At 37.2% G+C, this 20,278-nt stretch overlaps 3 protein-coding genes across 5 annotated transcripts; 2 read left to right on the top strand and 1 right to left on the bottom strand.

Moving 5' to 3' along the window:
* Window positions 1–1,492: 1,492 nt before the first annotated feature.
* LOC105330107 (uncharacterized) lies at window positions 1,493–6,971 on the bottom strand. 3 transcript variants are annotated; one of them, XM_034476981.2, is made up of 3 exons: window positions 6,573–6,971; window positions 2,389–3,771; window positions 1,863–2,069 (listed from the first exon to the last, which is right to left on the bottom strand). In XM_034476981.2, the coding sequence occupies exon 2, from the start codon at window positions 3,751–3,753 to the stop codon at window positions 2,413–2,415; it is 1,341 nt and encodes a 446-aa protein (XP_034332872.2). In that variant the 5' UTR covers window positions 3,754–3,771; window positions 6,573–6,971; the 3' UTR covers window positions 1,863–2,069; window positions 2,389–2,412. The 3 variants fall into 3 exon arrangements, with proteins under 3 accessions (XP_034332871.2, XP_011429992.3, XP_034332872.2); XM_034476980.2 differs by lacking the exon at window positions 6,573–6,971 and adding an exon at window positions 5,666–5,796 and having other exon boundaries at window positions 1,493–3,771; XM_011431690.4 differs by lacking the exon at window positions 6,573–6,971 and adding an exon at window positions 3,875–4,616 and having other exon boundaries at window positions 1,493–3,771.
* A 1,014-nt stretch (window positions 6,972–7,985) lies between these two features.
* On the top strand, window positions 7,986–11,437 carry LOC117691275 (uncharacterized). Its single transcript, XM_034476976.2, has 2 exons — window positions 7,986–8,131; window positions 9,367–11,437. The coding sequence occupies exon 2, from the start codon at window positions 9,573–9,575 to the stop codon at window positions 10,995–10,997; it is 1,425 nt and encodes a 474-aa protein (XP_034332867.2). The 5' UTR covers window positions 7,986–8,131; window positions 9,367–9,572; the 3' UTR covers window positions 10,998–11,437.
* Window positions 11,438–14,588: 3,151 nt separating this feature from the next.
* On the top strand, window positions 14,589–16,892 carry LOC105343667 (E3 ubiquitin-protein ligase TRIM71-like). The gene is made up of 2 exons (XM_020073433.3): window positions 14,589–14,728; window positions 15,043–16,892. Exon 2 carries the CDS (start codon window positions 15,077–15,079, stop codon window positions 16,745–16,747), a length of 1,671 nt encoding a protein of 556 aa, XP_019928992.3. The 5' UTR covers window positions 14,589–14,728; window positions 15,043–15,076; the 3' UTR covers window positions 16,748–16,892.
* The last annotated feature ends 3,386 nt before the right edge of the window (window positions 16,893–20,278 follow it).

Here is a 20,278-nt window from a genome sequence, read left to right as displayed (position 1 = left end):
GAATTCTAAATTTTGAATTGCGAACTGCGTTCTATAGAACGCAGTTCACTATTCAATCGCACTAAATTTTGAATTGCATATAAGGCAAGCGGGCCCCAAATATGAATTCTAAATTTTGAATTGCGAACTGCGTTCTATAGAACGCAGTTCACTATTCAATTGCATATAAGGCAAGCGGGCCCCAAATATGAATTCTAAATTTTGAATTGCGAACTGCGTTCTAGATAGAACGCAGTTCACTATTCAATCGCACTAAATTTTGAATTGCGAACTGTGTTCTATAGAACGCAGTTCACTATTCAATTGCATATAAGGCAAGCGGGCCCCAAATATAAATTCTAAATTTTGAATTGCGAACTGCGTTCTATAGAACGCAGTTCACTATTCAATTGCATATAAGGCAAGCGGGCCCCAAATATGAATTCTAAATTTTGAATTGCGAACTGCGTTCTAGATAGAACGCAGTTCACTATTCAATCGCACTAAATTTTGAATTGCGAACTGCGTTCTATAGAACGCAGTTCACTATTCAATTGCATATAAGGCAAGCGGGCCCCAAATATGAATTCTAAATTTTGAATTGCGAACTGCGTTCTATAGAACGCAGTTCACTATTCAATGGCACTAAATTTTGAATTGCGAACTGCGTTCTATAGAACCCAGTTCACTATTCAATTGCGAACTGCGAACTGCGTTCTAAAAACCGATTGCCGAGCTACAGGGCCACCCATTGAAAAAATTGTATATTTAGAGGCGATATCAGTAGAAAATTGCATGAAGAATTTAATGGTGCTAATTGTTCTCACAGAATTTGCGTATAAATAAGGTAAATCAGTCGAAAACTAGCGCACGTTTTCCTGCGCAATAAATATACAATTTTTTCAATGGGTGGCCCTGTAGCTCTCCGGTCTGTCAATAGTTTTTTTTCCCGGAGAGCTACAGTTCTGCAGCTACTGACTGCCTAGCAATGAAATACACATGCCTACGTCACATTGCTGTTTGACACAACTACCTAAAGTCCAAGCTCTTATAAAAATTGTTCTATTTCTTGAGAAAAGGATTTTTTAACATTTTTTCTATATATTTCTATGTTAAAATTTGAACCGATCTTGGGGTACCTGTATTACCCAAAGGTAACGGTAATAACAATTTTGAATCTAAACTATCTGAGGATGCTTGTATAGTAATATCACAAATTGTAGCGTAGTGGTTCTGGAGAAGATACTAAGATTAACTAAATTTAAAAGATATACACCCTTTTATCACTGTTTAGCAATTACCTCCTTTTTACAAAGGAATTTCACAATTTAATTTAACAAGTTAGAATCTCTTCTCATAAGGATGATTTATACCAAGTTTGGTTAAATTTGGCCGAGTGGTTCTAGAGAAGAAGTAAGAAAGGTTTTAAGACAAACGGACGAAGGACAACAGATGTTCAGAAAAGCCATATTGAACCTCTAGTTCAGATGAGCTAAAAAATGAGAGAAAAAAGGATGCAAAATTGTTTTGGTGTCATTTTTAGAAATGCGTATACATGTACATGTATGTATACAAACCAGAAAAATTCTTTCGTGTTGACAACAATATATACTTACATGTATAACTATGTATATTAATACATTATATACGTCAAATACTGTATAACCAACAAAATTCAATTGACATAACATATGATAACTTGGCTTATGTACACATGCAAAGATTCATTTTTAAAATTTGACTAAATATTCAGATTTCATTTGGAGTATTTGAAACCATCTTATATATAGTAAAGTAAAGAAAGCACAATCCCCCCTCTCTCTCTCTCTCTCTCTCTCTCTCTCTCTCTCTCTCTCTCTCTCTCTCTCTCTCTCTCTCTCATTCTCTCTCTCTCTCTCTCTCTCTCTCTCTCTCTCTCTCTCTCTCTCTCTCTCTCTCTCTCTCTCTCTCTCAATATACATCTTATAGAGAATCCAAATGATTTAAACAATGAAATCAACAAAACATTACAGTTAACACAGCACTTAGTTTCTAACCAAGTCCCCTTGGTTGCACTGGAATAGCAACGCCAACACATTTCTAGTTCTCATCTAAAAAAAAAAATTGATGAAAAATAAAATAAAGGCGTGTTTTCCCAACTTCTGATCAGGCAGACCAGTGTTGTAATATTTTCCATTAACTTCAGTCTAAACATCGTTTATTCAAAAATTGTATATACAATTAAACTCTCTAAACTTTCAACATCGCTATGTCACTGTAATGGCAAGCTTATGGGCGGGGTTTGTGTAAAACTGCTATACATGTACAAGTGTATGCATTCATTGATAATATCTACATGTTTAGTTCATAAAAAATACATATACATGTTTATTGTAAATGTAATTTAACTTCAGGTCGGAATACATGTACCTATAAGCTGCTTAGAAAAAGACGTCACTGGCTTTCGTCATTCTGATCCTTTGAATCGACTGCTTCTATGCTTCTCTCTTCTTCTTCTTGGTGACTCGACGTTTTCTCATCCGGGGATTTTGCTGGACCTGCCGGGGATTTTGGGGGCACCGACGGGCTCCGTACTTGACTGAAGTCATCCAAATCTCGCTGCAAAGCTATGTCCGAGTATTTCCCCGTGGATACACGAGTCGCTTTGGGTGGTTGGTAAGTTTTTGGGTTGTTTGCTGTAAGTAGCATTTGCAACAAAAAAGTATCTGAGCACGGATTGGGGACGCGAAGGATATTTTTAGGAAGGTCTATTTGTTTTCCGTTTTGGATCATATGGACATCCACCGGCAAATTTGCAATCTTCCGGACCGATTTCATGTCAGTCTTCCGGTCTTTCATGATGACGGTTTCTCTGTGCTTGAGATTTCGGTACGGGTTATTGAACGGCCGTAACCCGTTCTGAGAAAATGCTTTACTCTGCGCCTGTATACTGTTTTCATCAACCTCGTGGTTCCGGGCGTTTCCCGGAATGTGATTATTGACGTGGATACACGTCAACAGGGCTTTCCCAGACTCGTGGTCCCTCACTATTTTCTCCGTCATCTCGTGTCGCGTCATCATCACCTTGCTGGATTTGATTGGTCGGAAAGCCAAGTAATCGGCTGACTTAGATTGAACTGTAGCTCTTCCGGGTTCACGAAAACTCTTGAGAGATTTGGTGGTCAGTTCGATAGGGACGGCGCTAGAGTTGGCTTCCGAGAGAGGTTTCCGTGACACTGCGGAAGATAAAACGGTGTCGGGGCGATGACTAGAGTAGTCCACAAGATCAGACTTGGCCCTTTTGGACCGAGACACTAGGAATGGAGGTTCTGTACGAACTTTTGCTGTTTTTACCCCGTGACGTACTCTATACATTTCATGGGGAGAAGTCTTAAAGTTTCCCGTTCGATTTTCCGACAGGTACTTTTCAAGAGATTTGGCCGAAACTCCATTAACGGGTTGTCCACATAGAACAAAGTACGGTTTCTCTTCAATTATGCTGTCCTCGCAAACAATAAATGGCGAATCCATGGTGGAAATTCCAAAATTTGCGTGTTGCACACGATTCAGATACTCCATTCTCCTTGAAGCAGCAGACATTCCTGCCGCTGCTAGCTCAAGGGAGTGACGTGAAGTCTGCTTTAGGATGATTTCGTACGACTTGTCTAATGTCAGTATAGTGCTCGTTATAACCGGACGATTCGCTCGTGACGTCGCCATGACCGGAGATGACGTAGGTGTGTTTCGTGGCGCAGGCGCTCCTTTTACCCTCAGTTTATCGATAGCTGTGGACATCTTCTATGAACGTACAAACTGAAAAAAAAATTAATTATTAAATTTTGTTAACCTATATTATCAACATTAACGAATAAAAATGGCGGCGAAATATGACACAACATTTTACCCTTGAACTTACAGATCCAAATAACAGATACATGCATTTTCATTGGTATCTGTTTCCATAATTGTCAGACGTTGGAAGTCAAAAAATGATTTAATTAAATTCCCATTAACTGTCCGCTGCTGTAAAGTGTATAGTTACGAGCTGCCTGTGATGTCTGCACCCAGATTACTGTTTAAAAGCACAATAGCTTTGTTACCACTGCAGTCACTTGTCAATTCAAAGATCTTAATCTCCCCTGTTTTACCTTGATATCCCAGAGATCTTAATCATATTATCGATGTTATTAAAGAGAGACCAAAGTAAAAGAAAAAATGTTACCCAGAGGAATAAATACGATCGGAATTAGTCAACCCGGATTGATTTTTTCACTATATGCAACACATGATATCTTGTTCAAAATTCTGTAAAACTTCAAACGTTTGGTACTTGCATTTGAGTGCATGCATTTAAAGTAAGAAGTGGTTTTGAATATTGCTGTGAGAATTATGCTTGACGGTTGAGCATTTAACTATCTTTGTTTCATAAATAGCCATGATGCTACGGTCTCTCTTTCATCAAACTAAATACACAAGATAAAAAGGGAACCCATTCTTTATCAAAGGTGTGTTCAAGGTAATACTGATATTCATTCAATAATTACTGAACGGTGTACGTGCCTTTGAAAGACAAAAAACAAATACTTAGCTCAAGAAAATCTAGGAGAGATTTCAAATACGATTATGGAGTCCAGAGAGTTGAGAATCCATGTACAATCAGATATCAATGGTATTCATTTTCAAATTATCTATTTTTGGAAAACAGGGAAGGAAGGAAGAAGTTAAAAAAAAACATGACGGAAAAAAAGTTCGCGGAGGGAATTATCAATCAGGCACCTAACATTGTTTTTGAAAGTTGAGGGGGTGGGGGGGGGGGGGACAGACTCATCCAGATATTCTTCTCAAGCAAAAAAAAAAAACACCGTTAATCATGAAAAATTAATCTATGTGGATGGGGTGGGGGATGTGGGGGTGGGCGTATACCTCTTATAACTTCGATTTTACAGTCAATTCTCTCTCTCTCTCTCTCTCTCTCTCTCTCTCTCTCTCTCATCCCCGACGCTTGATGCCTTTCAATATATTCTGTCAATTTATACAAGTTCTTGTGTGTTTCTCAATTTAATTTTCTTAGAGGGGATAAACAAAATAGATTTTTATTATTTTCATAAGGGAAAACAATGTGTGATTTGATATAAATTGAAGTTCATAGCATGCGTTAAGATTAAGACATTATTGTCCATAGGAATGGTCAGGTGTTAGTATAACACGTATTCTAGAGCAGATTTCTCTCTGAAATTGGATTGGAGTTTATAAGATTTTTTTTAAAGTACAAGGCGGGTCAAATACATTAAAACAATTAAAATTCTTCACATTTTTTAATTGCATGTATCGTTAAGCATAAGACATTTTCTCCTCCACTTTTGTTGAGTTTCGTCATCTTGTATGTGAACTTTTCCTAACCTTTCATATCTTCCGCGAATAAAGGATACAAGACACGCGTTATCTCAGATTTGTTTTTTCCTCTTTCAAACAATCACTTGGCTATATAAACATCTCTATAAAAGTTTGTCGTTAAGAATCGTCAGGAAATATACGACCACACAAGTTTTCTAAAAACCACAAAACAGAGAGTTGTCTTGTGAAGATAACGTCATATACACACTTTAAAAAAAATTTACAAGTAAAATTTGAATAGTGAAGAGGTCGTAATGAATTTACATTGAGAGAGAGAGAGAGAGAGAGAGAGAGAGAGAGAGAGAGAGAGTACCTTGGATCGCCGTCTATTACGTCCCCGCGGGTTCAGTTTTTATTTTACCCCTTCACCCCCTTCAACAGTACCCGCGTGGGCCTCCCACCCTAACTAGACCTCCATGTCCCTCCCCTCGATCATTTCATCACACTGGCGATTTTCAAGCACCTGCTTTCCACATGCATGCGTGATGATAGATGGGTCTGTAACATCAAATGGGGCAAAAGAATTGTATTCGCCGAAATTCAAGGATCCAGAAAAAAAATTCCAAAGGGGGAGGGGGGTCTGAAGGATAATTTATTTTCCAGGAGGGGTGGGGGTTCGAGGCCTATTTTCGGTCGGGATAAATACTAATTTATTTGAATTTTCGGGGGGCGGGGGCGCGGCATACACCCCCCCCCCCCCGGATTGATCTGCGCATGACCGACTCGCGTTTACATGTATACGTCAGTATACTTGGACAATACAGTACCATTCCTATCAAGATAGACGGGTAGATAACCTCATACCCATAACCACTATAACGAACTACCCATTGGAGCTTGTCTTGAGAGGGGGGGGGGGGGTTCATATGGACCAAGCAAAAGAAAAAACGCTTCCATATTAACGTAATACACTAGTTTACTTTCAATATGAATGTAACTATATATAGGCGATAATCTAGTGTGCCAAGATCAGGACATATTTGCCAAAATTCCCGCAGCGTAAAGCGTCTGGTACTTAAGGGTCTTACAAGTTTTTGCCTAATAAGTCTTAAATTACAATAAAACTTTTCAAAGCGGCATTTAAACAGGTGTGAGAAAAATGGCTGCACCCCCCCCCCCCCGCCTCTTCTCATCACCCCAACCATTACCTTTCTTGTTCTTTTTTAAAGTTATGTCGTATTTTGATAAATCAAAGAGAGAACAAAAATAAAAAGCCTTACCTTAGAAATGGTCCTTGACTTTGTTAGTTGTTTCAGTTTTAAATTAATTCGGCCCTCCATATCTCGCCGGTCTTTAGCGGAACATCACAGTAATCTAATTTCACGCCATTTTACGACAGCCAGCCAAAATCGGGGATATAATAATCAATTGCAAAGCGACGGATTATAATTCAAAATCTGCTCCCACAGAATAATAAGAAACTTATTGCACGTTTATGCACCCCCTTCTCGCTTGGAAATTTTTGGCACAGACGCGTATATATATATATCCATATATACAATTATGAAAATCTCTGCCCCGATATCGCAGGTTTAGGTTGAGTATTGTCAGGCAAAGCCATACGCTATACAATGTGTACTAACGTTTTAATGATCTTAAACAGAGAGAGATCAAAAAAAGAGATTAGTCCCTCTAAAACATGCATTTAATTTAACAGACCGTGGTGGACGCGACCATTGTTAATTAAGATGTATTAATTCTGCGTAAATTATGAATGACTGTCAATCAGTCTGTTAGCTAACCCCCCCCCCCTTTCGCGCAACCCTTACCCCCCCCCCCCTTCCATCCTTGCTCGAATTGTACCTCTAGAGTTATCTCTCTTGGTGTTGCTATTTAAAAGACGTGTATGCTCAAATGCACATGGTGCTACATGTATATTATATTTTTCTCTGTTGAAAAAAAAGTACACATCTACATGATAGTTCATGTACATTATGTATTACAAGGTAAGGGGTCTATATTTTTTATAACGAGGAAGATATATAACGTCAGATGCCTGTGTCAGTATGTGTTGGTCAGAAGAATAAGGAAGCACATTCCTATTTCGATAGCATAGTATATGCAAGCCACCAGAAATCGACATGCGTGGATCAAGAGGGGGGGGGGGGGTCGAGGTGGGGGGTGGGGTGAGGAGGTCCAGACCCCCTCCCCGAAAAAAAATCTGGATCCGCACATGGTTGAAGCAGTTAAATATCTACATGTGATATATATCCATTTACATCATTATTTTCGAAATAACAGTTATGTTTGCCAGGTAAAATAATCGACAGAATTAAAAAGTCTATACATCATTTTTTTTTAAATGTCAAGACCATTTCTTGATCTGAGCAGAAGATTTGGTTCTCCGTATGAATGCAAGTAGACAGAAGAGTAAAGTTGATGCAATAAATTTTTCTCTTGGCGGAACGACATTTAAATTCTGACGTTTTGCTGTTTAGTATTATCAATCGACCTGTACATAATACAAGATAAAACGGAATTTCACCAAAATGAAGTTCAGAGCATTTCATTGATTTTTATGATCCGAAGTCGGCGAAAATGCACCTTGAAATAAAAACAACATGTTTTTGTGTTCTTTGAACTACAAAAACATCATTGCGTTTAAACCACATACTGGGAAGTAATCTCCGAGTTCATCGGTTTTATATCACCAAATTGGCGCGCCTCCGTCACTATATTGGACGAATAATAAATCGTCGGTTTTTAGGGTAGTTCTATGTACCTGGGTCACAGAGAAATAAATGAATCTGGTAATATTCCAGAAGAACTGTTCTAAAATGTAAGTCTTTAGGTAATGTCTCTTTCTCCTCCTCCAACTCCAACTCTCTCTCTCTCTCTCTTCGTTTTTTTTTCTTTCTAAATTTGTAATATATTAATTATTTACAAAATAAACCCGTGTACTATGTGTATAACTCAATGATCGAACCATGTGGTATAGATTGTGAAATTTGAGAGTTATTCTACATGCATTTGTATCTGGGATAAAGATTTAAAGATTCACCCACTGTGTATTGATGTCTCTAACAAGGTATTGATATACATGTATAATCGAACTCCAAATTACACGCTGTTATTTTTATACTACCGACGTAAAGTTCTAAAACCGAAACAAGTTCCTGTGAGAATTGCAGAAAACATGTAAAATTTTTCTTCTATGTACATGTAAATTATTAACTAATACATGCAGACAGTGAACTTAAGCCCCCCAAAAAATTATACTGTTCTTACTAATAAATTAGTGTCTTTGTTCTACTTCAGAGTATGACAGGATTTAAATGTATTTATACATGTATACACTTTTCTGTGTAGGAAAATGAACTAGATAAAGAAAAAAAATCAACTTTAGTTTTATGCAGGACACATAATCTCGTTTTCAGCGTTATACATGTGCATGTAAAAGAAACGTATGGCCTCGTTTTCGTTGTGGGAACACAGACATACATGTACAAAATGTCACCAAGTTCAATTCTGAAAAAAAAATTTGATGAATTATTTATTCTCTTCTTGGTTCCTATTTTCTAAAGATCTCCCCTTTTGACAAATGTAAAGGCATGGTCAATATTTAGTAAGTAATTTACGACAACAATCTACTTTCCGTATTTTATTTCCTTTAGGTGATAGAATGTTTTGAATTCACATTTTTCTGTCAACACTATTTGAGGGGTTGAATGAAATGTGATATAATGTGGCCCCTCTCTCTATATGCTCAAACCATTAGACCCTACTCCGTCGCTTTCGTTTATTTAGCGTATACCTGAATGCGATAAGATCATAATATAATTCTTATAAGTTCAGTTGATCAACATTTTAATTCTATTTTCATAATCCGCATTTCGGAGAGAGAGCGGACCATTTAAAATGTACATAAAGCGATTTATGAGAATGAAAAACACGGCGCTCAATACCGGCATACAATAGGGAAAGAGAAATCTGCACAATTAAAAAGGGTTAAGCCATTACAACAGTTGATATTTGGGTATAATCATCTACTATAGCAATGCATTTTGTTTGCAGTTGAATAGATACATAATCGAAGGCAGAACCTTGGGGAAATTACCACAGAGAATTTGATACCTGTGAATTGGATCTCCAGTTGTTGCGCACATGTGGCGATAAAATTCAACGTGTGTTCATATATTGATATTTTTTCCCGTGAGTGCTTTTAGATCATGTGTAATTATATTCCGCTATTATTATGTTGGATTATTTCCTGAGATAAAATGGCAACTCAAATTAACGACAGGACTCTGAAGATTATTAGTAGCTCTTACAACAGTTTGTTCCCCCCGAGAGATTCTCCGGAAAAATTAACGACGGACAAAAAAATCAAGATTCCGGACAAACAAACTTTGGAGCGGATCCATAAACAGATATTTTCTGGGGGCGTCCGCGCCCCTACTCTAGCGGATCTAAGCACGGGGTTCAGTCGATATCCAAGCAGACAGGAGAAATTAGACTCGCCGCTCCGTTTTCATTTACCAAGCAAAAACACAAGCATTGGCGCAAGTAGGGCGTCCTTTCAGAAGCTAGAAATGGAGAAAAGTAACTTGACGCTGGGAAGCTTAGGGAGTTATCCGCGAATGATGAAGTACTTGCTTCCGAACGGCTCTACGAAGGCTTCCGAAGGAGGTTCGTCCTCGAAGTCGACGAGCGACGAGGAAAAAGATGAATGGGAAAAATGGCGGGAATCTGTGGCGGGGGTCAGGGATGCACGTGACGTATTGTACCGGTATTCCGTCAGCAGAGACAGTAAAGTTCGCTACAACTGTTCCACCTTGCCCCACATTCCAAAAGAAAACCGCCCCTGGACCACGGGAGAAGACGTTCAACCCAAGATCCGGAAAAACAATTTGGTTTTGGATTTCTCTAAAGATTCCAAATCGGACAAAACGCATGTTCCGCAACCTCACCGGCAGCTAGCATTAGGGAGAACGCTACGGCGGAAACTGTTCAAAACTCGCGGTGACAACCCGGCCGACGTGAATTTTCTGGAGGTTAAACGGATCACGGTCAGCCACGAGTCTGGCCAATACACGACGAATGTCCAACAACCGTTCGAGTTTCACGGAATCGGGTTTTCAAGGAACCGCACGGAACGACCCCTGAAGAACGAGCAGGGGCGCCCTCTGTACCATACCTATAAGCATTACGTACAGGTACCAGCCATTCAAGCAGTACCCGTTGTACCGTCAAAAGATTACAAGTCGGTGGACGCTTACAAACAATACGTGGAAAATTTTCAAAATAACGTGGTTGTCGAGGGACGGGTAACCAGTTTCCCCCGGGAAAGAGAGAAAAGTGACCTGTCTCAGTACGGACAGGAGAACCGACTTCTCCAGTCGGTCATCAATGTCAACCAACCCGGAGACGTGAGCGACGCGCGGGATAATGGTGACGTCAGACTCGAAAATGACGTAATGGAAGCCCAAACCAACAGATCGAACTTATCTTTTAATAAAAATGAGGAGGCGAACACAAACAGGTCGAATAAGTCTATAGTAGTAGAGATCAAGGCCACGTGGAAGGAAAGAGAGAAGACGGAGGAAAACGAAATTCAGGAGCAGGGTGAAGTTCCAGCAAACGATTCACAACCCGCGGAGCAGGAAAGTAGAGCGCATGAAGAACAACCGACTGAAAGCACATGAGAGGAAATTTGTTTAATGTTGTCTGATACATAAATTACCTGTAACACGTCGCCAAGAAATTCAAACGCGCTTCCGCATTTTATTTCATTATGAAATGCACGAATTTGTGTACATAGTACACTCCAAATATATGTGATCATTTTCAATCTGAACATTTTTTTAAAAACTCTTTTGCCTTAGCGATGTATTTTCTTATTTTTCTACAACATTGATCATACCCATGAACAAGTACATGTAATTATGCTTTGAAATTACTTTGCTCAATAATTGGTGGTTTTAAACATGTATGTAGTGTTTATGCATATACACTGCATGTGTGAATGGGCTGTCCATTTAAAATTCAAATGTGCATTTTTATTCTTCATTTATTTCAGGGTATGTTTCGTTGGGACATATCCGCAATTGTTATAACAATTGTTATGTACACCCTAAATAAATATTAATTCATCAAATAATATAGTATTATTTAGCTAATGCAACGATCAACTTCTCAACGGAACACGTACGCGTTTTGAATGAACGTTTTAAAGACTGGTCAAATCCCGCACCTTGCTTCGGTTTAATTAACAAAAGATATGGGGTATTTAATTTTTTTTGGCTAGTTAATAGGTGTGTTTCGGAGAAAGTAATTATAAGCGCATTGTAAAAAAAATCTTTACGCATGCTATCGATTGATTTAAAACATGGGCATTGTTAGTTTGAAAGAAATATATGCGAAAATTTAATCAATTGTAAATATATATATACATATTTTAAAAATTCTGACGACATTGACAGCAACTTGAGTTATTTGAGTAATAATAGATATTTATGTTATTAACATGATGTTAGAAACATTGCACAGTATGATGTAAAAATCTATAACTCTCTTGTACGACTGAATTAGGCGCGGCACGTGCATTTGGAGGACGGAATAGCATTCTTTTGTTTATGAATGTGGTTAAGGGTTCGAGTCGCGGCCATGCACAACATTAGAATCACGGGCACTAATGCGCTAATATATTTACGTTGAATTTCAATCATCCCATATTATAACAGTAAACAAAAATGCATGTAGCTATATATGTGTATTAAACAATAGGATGCATGCATGGAACCAGATCCAGAATTTTTTCACGGGGGGGGGGGGGGGGGTCCGATGGATATTTGTGCTTGCCCGGGGGATGGGGGGGGGGTCTAGGCCTATCTTAAAGTTTACTATGTGAATTTAATAAAATTGATTATTTATTATGGGGGGTTGGAGTTGAGGGAAATGGGGGGGGGGGGTTAGGTCGGTGCCGCTCTTTTTATTGCATGTACATGAGATTTTTTCCTTTTTACGCAAAAAAATCGCTTAAAATAAAGTTTGTAATGTAGGTTTGTAATCTACATACAGTCATGTAAAAGGTCTATGTGTGAAATTAGATGTACAATATGACGTATTAGGAACGTTTACCCTAGCAGTAATACAGTATGTGGTATTCCGTTCTGTTAAATTGGGTCACAGTTGGTTTGGGGGTTTTAAAGAGCTTCCTTCCGGATTTCATTCATGTGTCTAAAAATATGGGAAAGTGAACTGGAAGTTAGTAATTACAAGTACATGTTTTAGGCTTAATCCAGCAGAAAACCGTGTGTGATTTCATTAATAAATAGTCTCTGATATAATGTTGATATACACAATACATAATGTACTCCAAGTACACATTTACCTGTATATACTACAATGTATAGGTTCTATCCTGATCAGAAATTTGAAACTACTACATTTTGTAGGAGTATCATTGTTTCCGGGTTTGGTGTTTGGGGTGCCGGGTCAATACCGAGTATAAATATTTTTCACAGATAATTTTTGAAAAAAAAATTAAAATTCCCGGTAGTAGGCAGAATGTTTACCCCCCACCCACCCCGAACTTTCATCCTTTAAATCCGCGCCCATGTTTCAAGCTACGATGTAGTTACACACGATATAATCAGAGTCCAGTTCAATGATCTGCAAATAAGGTTGATGCTGGCAAAATGGTTTTGAAAAGGACTGTTTGAAAAAAAATCACCTATTCCTGTTACCTACCAAATGATCTCTATTTTAATTTAATTAAAGAAGTTATGGTGTTTATTTACAATAACACAAAATTTAAAAAAATTTTACTTGCGGAAACGTGTGCCGAGCTTTTTTGAAATCATTTCAAATGCTGTTGACACATTGTATTTACTGCGAATTAAACCAAGAAAGACAATTCATGAATTAAAAATGTCTGTTCGATAGATTTTATCTGCATAGTTACTACCATGATTAGATCGACGTAAGATTTTAATACAAGCCCGTAAGGGGGGGGGGGGGGGGGGGGGTCGCGAACAGATTTTCTCGAAATATAATGTATCCCCTCCCCCCCCCCCCCCCCCCCAAAAAAAAAACCTTTCTCGGAGCATATTTAAATACATGTATAAGGTTCTCTTTCAAAATCGAAGCTACGTGTTTGTTATGTTGATTTCAATGATTCTTGTTTTAAAAAATAGTTTATCTATCCAAACACAGTTTTTTTTTCTCTATTTTTAAGTTTGCCCATCTCTTTCATTTAATTATCACACTATTCCAGGTGATGAACAAGCAAGTTTCCAAATAAGCCATCAGACCCCCCCCCCCCCCTCACCCGTCCCCAGCAATATTTAAATTTCTTTAAATTTTCATTGCAAAATTATCAAAAATATGCCTCAGACCCCCCCCCCCCCACCCCCGGCTAAAAACAAAAAAAAACTGTCGGATCCTCCCCCTGGAAAAAAAATTCTGGATTTCTGAATCCACGCATGAGCTGGATCACTTAGTACTTTATTAATTGTTTGAATTCATATTTTGGGTAATTTTACTATGTATTTGGATTTACAAAGAATGGTGGGGGGGGGGGTGGTGGTCCGAATCTCCAAATCCTCCGCCTTTGTAGATCCGCGCATGTTAATATACCAAAAATTAACCAACATTTTATTTCTGAGATGCATTATTCAGAATTAATATTTGTAAGCTCTTACTGAATAATTCTACCAAATCAATAGAAGTTTCTAGACTATTCAGACTGTTATATTATCCCAACTTCCCATTTGATTAATTATTTCGTCATTTTTTTTTTTTGGAAAAAAGGAATAAATAAAAACACTGAAAATATGAATTTTACATACTGCATAATGTTTTTGACACGTACATGTAGCATTAGAGAGGCAAGAGCGGGGGCCTTCCTAAACAACTTTTTCTCGTAACAAACCTTTTTATTAAGTAATTAAAAAAAATACCATTGCGTTGCATCCCCCCCCCCCCACCACTTTTTCCATTTAAATAAGTTGAAAAGAAAGTAACGAACAAACGATGTAAAGATAATAAAAGTTTTAATTTATTTAAATTGTTTTTCAGTTGTTGTGGAAGTCGAGACACTGACTGAATATGATCCAACTGATTGAATGAGATTATAACGTCTGTGTACTCCTACCGTAGATACCTCAGTGTAATACAGGTAAAAGGATATAAAGTCTACATGCAAAAAAAAAAAAAGAAACCCGACAAATTGAATGATTTTTTTTCTTTCAGTAGAGAGAGTGATTATTTTATTTGTAAGAAATGCACGGAAACTTTCATAGAATTGGTAAATAGACGCTCCCTAATATCCACCACTGCATTTTATCACGTGTCTAGACGGAGCGCGCATACCAACACCATAGCGGCCAGACCAGGAAGTAAAATACCTGAGTCGCCATCTTGAAGAGTGAAGGTATGTGGTTTGTTTATAAACAAATAACCATTTTTTTTATGAGCTTTTCATAACAAGCGTCTGTAGATTTTATCAGTCAAATGTCCTGTTTTATTTGTAATCGCTAAATGAAGTCAAAATGAGCGGAGTATATATAAATTAATCAAAGGTCACAATACAGAACGTAAACTGTTAATTCACAACTTGCTAAAGTTCACCCGATTTTTTCTTTAGGGGGGGGGGGGGGGGGGGCACTCAAAAATAATTAGATTAATGTACATATTGAATACTTAATTTAGTTGATTTGTGATTTGATGATTTTCAATTATTTTCAGCATTTTCTAAACCAATCTATCAAGGGGTCTGACCATGGACCGCCGTACTTGGGCCCAGGATGTGTTACGGTGTCATCTCTGTGAGACCCCGGGCCCCCCTATGTACTGTGACATTTGTCATATACATCTATGTGTAGCCTGCGTTGGAAAACATCTCTTAGATGAATCCAAAGAACACAAAGTGGTAACATTTAAAAAGCGGGGGTTTGCACCTGAATGTTCAAAACATTCCAGAAAATTGTGTGAACTTTTTTGTGAACAATGTGGCATTCCTATTTGTGTGCAGTGTATCTCCTCTGGTGAACATCTAGGACACAAACAAGTTGAAATTTTAAAAAGTCTTGAAACCAAAAAAGAAGTATTACAGAGAGATTTACAAGAATTAGAGAAATTGATTTATCCTAAATACCAAGAAATTGCATCTAACATTCCAGTTCAGAAAGCTGATCTGAATAAAAACTCTAAGAAAATAACAACAGCTCTAGACAAACATGGAGAAGACTTGCACAGAGAAATAGACATTGCCATCAAGAAACTGAAATCTGACGTGGATGAAATGGAATCCAAACACCTGCTTGTCCTTGATAAGCAGGAACATGAAATCAAACGCAGTATTTCTGAAATTACAAAGTGCATCGCTGATCTGAAGAAATTACTCAACTCCAATGATGTCAGCCTTGTCTCTGCCTACAACTCCAGGATTGCTGACTTCAGAAGATTACCACCTAAACTCACAGTTTCCTTACCAAAATTCACCCCTCAGAAGATTAATAAAGAACAGATTTATCAGCAGATTGGTTCTCTGTCAGCCTTATCTATCAAAGCAGAAGAATATGGCTACACAATGGATTCTCCTGGTGCTGAGTCCTCTCCTTCGGACAGACCGCTCATTGATGTACCACGGATCATCACAGATATAAAGACCGAGTATGGACAATCTAATGAATTATGCAGTGTGTCCTGTCTGAGTGATGATGAGGTATGGACGAGTGGTAGGGACAGCACGATGAGACTCTACAACCTCCACAGTAAACTGGTGAAATCAATCCAAACCAAGTCAGGGAACATACCAATGGACATAGCAGTGACACAGAGTGGTGAACTAGTTTATACTGATCCCAATGATAGAACTGTGAACATAGTGAAGAATACACAGATACAAACAGTGATCAGACTACAGGGGTGGGGACCTCTCAATGTCTGTATTACCGCCTCTGGTGACCTCCTGGTTGTCATGATCACTGATGATCAGAAACAAGCAAAAGGTGTGCGTTATTCTGGCTCCACTGTGAAACAAACGATTCAGTACAATGACAAAGGACAACCTCTCTATTCGTCTAATACTTACACTAAATACATCAGTGAGAACAAGAACCTAGATATCTGTGTAGCTGACTCTAAAGCCAGTGCAGTAGTGGTGGTCAATCAGGCCGGGAAACTCCGGTTTACATACACCGGTCCTCCCTCTACTACCAAGGTACCATTTCATCCAGTCGGCATCACAACAGACAGCCAGAGTCGGATCCTGACAGCAGACATTAACAACCACAGTATCCACATCCTGGATCAGGACGGACAGTTCCTCCGCTACATTGACAACTGTCGTTTACAGTTTTCATGTGGTTTATGTGTGGACACCAGAGACAACCTCTTTGTGGCTGAATGTAAAACAGGTAAAGTGAAGAAAATCCAATATTACATGTAAACAAACTGTGATCATAATGTTACATGTCAACACAGTGAACATCTAATAACAATGTAGATAATTATTCACTGATTATAATTGTAAAATGTTTTATATCAATAAACTGTTTATATATATCAAAAGTAACAAAAGTGTTTTTGTTATGTTTCATCAAACTATGAAGAATGTAAACATTGAGAGACTGTATATTAGTTATGTATATATTCATATGATTACTGTATGTTTCTATATTTTACATACTATACATGTATTAAAAAGAAATGAAATAAAATATAATTATTCAACATGTTTAAGAGGTAGAATATTTCTTATCTCTTTAAATATTTTTTTTTTACACTTTTGAATGCCTAGGGATCTACATGTATATATTAGAACTGATCAATATTAATATTATATTAGATGCAATCTTTTGACACTTATTTCAGAATTATATAAGAATCAATATAATATGAATTGGCTAGACATGCACAAACTACTCTTTATAAGATCTTGGGTCCTTTATGCGTGTTAATAACTAAAGAAAAATATTACAACATTGCATTTCGTTAGATTTCTAGTACATATAATTTTTATGATAGTATTCAAGTCCATGTCAAGAGTGGTTAAATTACAATTTATTTAAGTTAAATGTGTTGCAAGATAAAATAGATTATAAATTAAGATATTTAATGAACATGGAAATCTTGCAGGTCAGGTGGGCCATGTCCAAAGTACATTGTAATTTGACCCTTGACCCAACCAGTAGACTACTTCCTATGGGTACCAGGCAGTGTACTAGTTTGATGTCTGTCCAGCAAAGAGTATTTATATATCAGTGGCGTCGGAAACAAATTTTAAGTTGATGGGGGGGGGGGGGGTTAACTTATCAGAAATCTGTACAAGCTAAATAAAAAGTATGAAAAAGGGTTATGGTTATATCTAACTACGCAAAAAAAGCCCCCCCCCCCCCTTCTCTGTCCCGACGCTTGTGTTTATAGGACAACTGGCTTTATTTCATATTAATGAGTTATCTCCCTTTGATCAAATTCTCATCTCACGATCTGAAATTTAATTTTGATCGATGGTAGGCCTGCTTAAACTGCTGTGGTAATAAACAATTTTTGCCCCCCCCCCCCCGCTCCCCACTTTTTGTTGCAGCAGAGATTTTTCTAAATTTACATATTAAAAAATGAATTTGCCCCCTCCCCCACTTTTTTAGACCAAATGAAAAATTGAGGTAAAAAATAGAAACTGCATGAACAGGAAAATTGAAGTTATATGTGTACTACGCAACCCCCCCCCCCCCCCCCTCCCCGGATTAGGTTTTTCAGGATATGCTTTTATTTTTTTATTGTCACAAGAATTTTTAAGTGAGCCTGGTCTGTTTAATTTTTGACTTATGAAATTTAACTAGAATGCCTACAGTCTTTCTAAGAACGGCATTAAATGATGTCAAATTAAATATAGGTATCGGGATTACTTTTCCCATGACTTAATACAGAAGAATAAGACTTCCCGCTTACCAGTCGTCTCCCCAATTAATAAATATACAGTTGTTTTATACATTGCTTCACTTTTCCTAACTTAAGTATTTTGTAAAAAGATCAATATGAGTTTTAGCAGGGACGTATATCCCAGGCACGTAGCTTCGTGTTTGATAAAACTCCCTGATTTGTTACTTATTTACTTCATATTAGATAAAAATTGACGGTAAAAAAATATAATTTGTCATCGTGTTTTCAAAATAGTTCATCCCCGGTTCACCCTATCAAATACAGCTATTGATATACAGCAACATTTAAAGAACACATATATCCTTAATTTCATAAACATGTAGGCATCTTTTATTTACAAGATCTTGAGCTTAAGTAAACTTTTTTTTCTGCAATGATCGCTATTCGTTCATAACCGGCATGAATCATAAAAAAAAATATTTCATTGTTTATATTAACATCTTTCTTATAACATATTAATTTATTGTCCGTAAAGATTAAGTACAATTAACTAAATTATTGTTAATGTACATCATTACGTTAGATATAAGAAATAAAAACAATAAAATGCTTTCTTTGGTCATTTATGTAGGGTATGAAGGTAGTGACATTGCAGACAAAACAATTACAATACTGTAATTGCCGCGTTAGCGGGAAATGTATTTTTTCTGCAATGATCGCTTTCCTTCATAACACGCGTGAATCGTCTAGAAAAACTATTATTAATTGACAATGTTTATATTTCTATCTTTCTTTTAACAAATTAATGAATTGATCATAAATAGTAAGTATATCAATCGAGAGTACAACTATGCAATGTAAATTATTGTAAATGTATATCAGTGGAAGTTTAGATGAAGGAATAGTCGTCTTATATGGGAATTTGAGTCTGTCATCATCAAAGTAATTTCGTGCAGTCCGTGATTTTTCATAGGTTGCTGAAAGTGTCGACTGATCTATAAACTGGATAAAACTGGATCGTTAAGATTTCGGTCCCATTTGTTTCTTTAATTTTAGAGCTGTGAAGTACAATTAATTTCCGTAAGAAATAAAGGGAATCATATTTAAGGGTGCTTGCATGTGGACAGGACGGTGCATCCCCCCTTTTAATCGATATTTTAAAAAAAATTATTTCTTTCATTTCTATCTCTAACAACCTCTTATATAGTTTTTCGTCTCAAGTCAAAAATAACAGAAATGTCACGACTGGATTTCATTTTCTTTTCACATTCGATTCCGTATACACATTGAACGTGGACGTTGGGCAAGTTTTCAAAATATTTTAAATTTTTTTTTGAAGAGTTATCTGTGGTTATTGCAATAGACACGAAATAGGAGATGGGTTCCATTTTACTCTTAGCTACAATTCATTGCAACAAAAACGCATTCGATGTTTATTAGAAAAAAAAAATCATCAAAATAAAAAATACTGTCTAGTTTTAAATTCGTAATATCTATTTAAAGTTCAAAACACTGTTGTTGTTGTTGTTGTTGTTTTGTTTTTTTTTTTGTAAAGAAACTAGAAAAATAAATCAGAGATGTCCCTCGGTCTAGAACCCCCATACTTCACATTTGTATTAAACGAGTCAGAGTTGATCTTTTATACGGTTTTTTTCTTTTCGTGGATTTGATGTCTAAACCAGTAGGTAATACATGTAATATCATACATTGTATCATAATAATCTCTGTGTACCATTGTACACGCACTGGCGTCGGAAGCAAATTGAAAGTGTGTGTGTGTGTGGGGGGGGGGGGGCTAGACAATAGCTAATCCTCAGAAATCTTAACAAGCCAAAAAAAAAACCAACCTAATTCCCAAAATCATGAAAATCCTAAACCGCGGAGGGGGGAAGGGGGGGGGGGGGCGGGAGTTACCTATAGTTCCAAAAAAATTCTTACTAACATTTTTTTTTCCAAATCATGAAATTCCTAATCCGTAATTTCACAATGCTGAACTAAATAGACAATCTCATATATGATCAGCCAAAAGTTTATTGGGAAGTTGTCGAGCGAGTTGTGATTTTAACTGATTATAGAATTTTTTTTTAGTAATGATTCC

Source organism: Magallana gigas, chromosome 9 (assembly GCF_963853765.1).
Source record: "Magallana gigas chromosome 9, xbMagGiga1.1, whole genome shotgun sequence".
In the NCBI taxonomy this organism is placed as follows: domain Eukaryota; kingdom Metazoa; phylum Mollusca; class Bivalvia; order Ostreida; family Ostreidae; genus Magallana; species Magallana gigas.
This window is presented reverse-complemented; position numbering and strand designations above follow the sequence as displayed.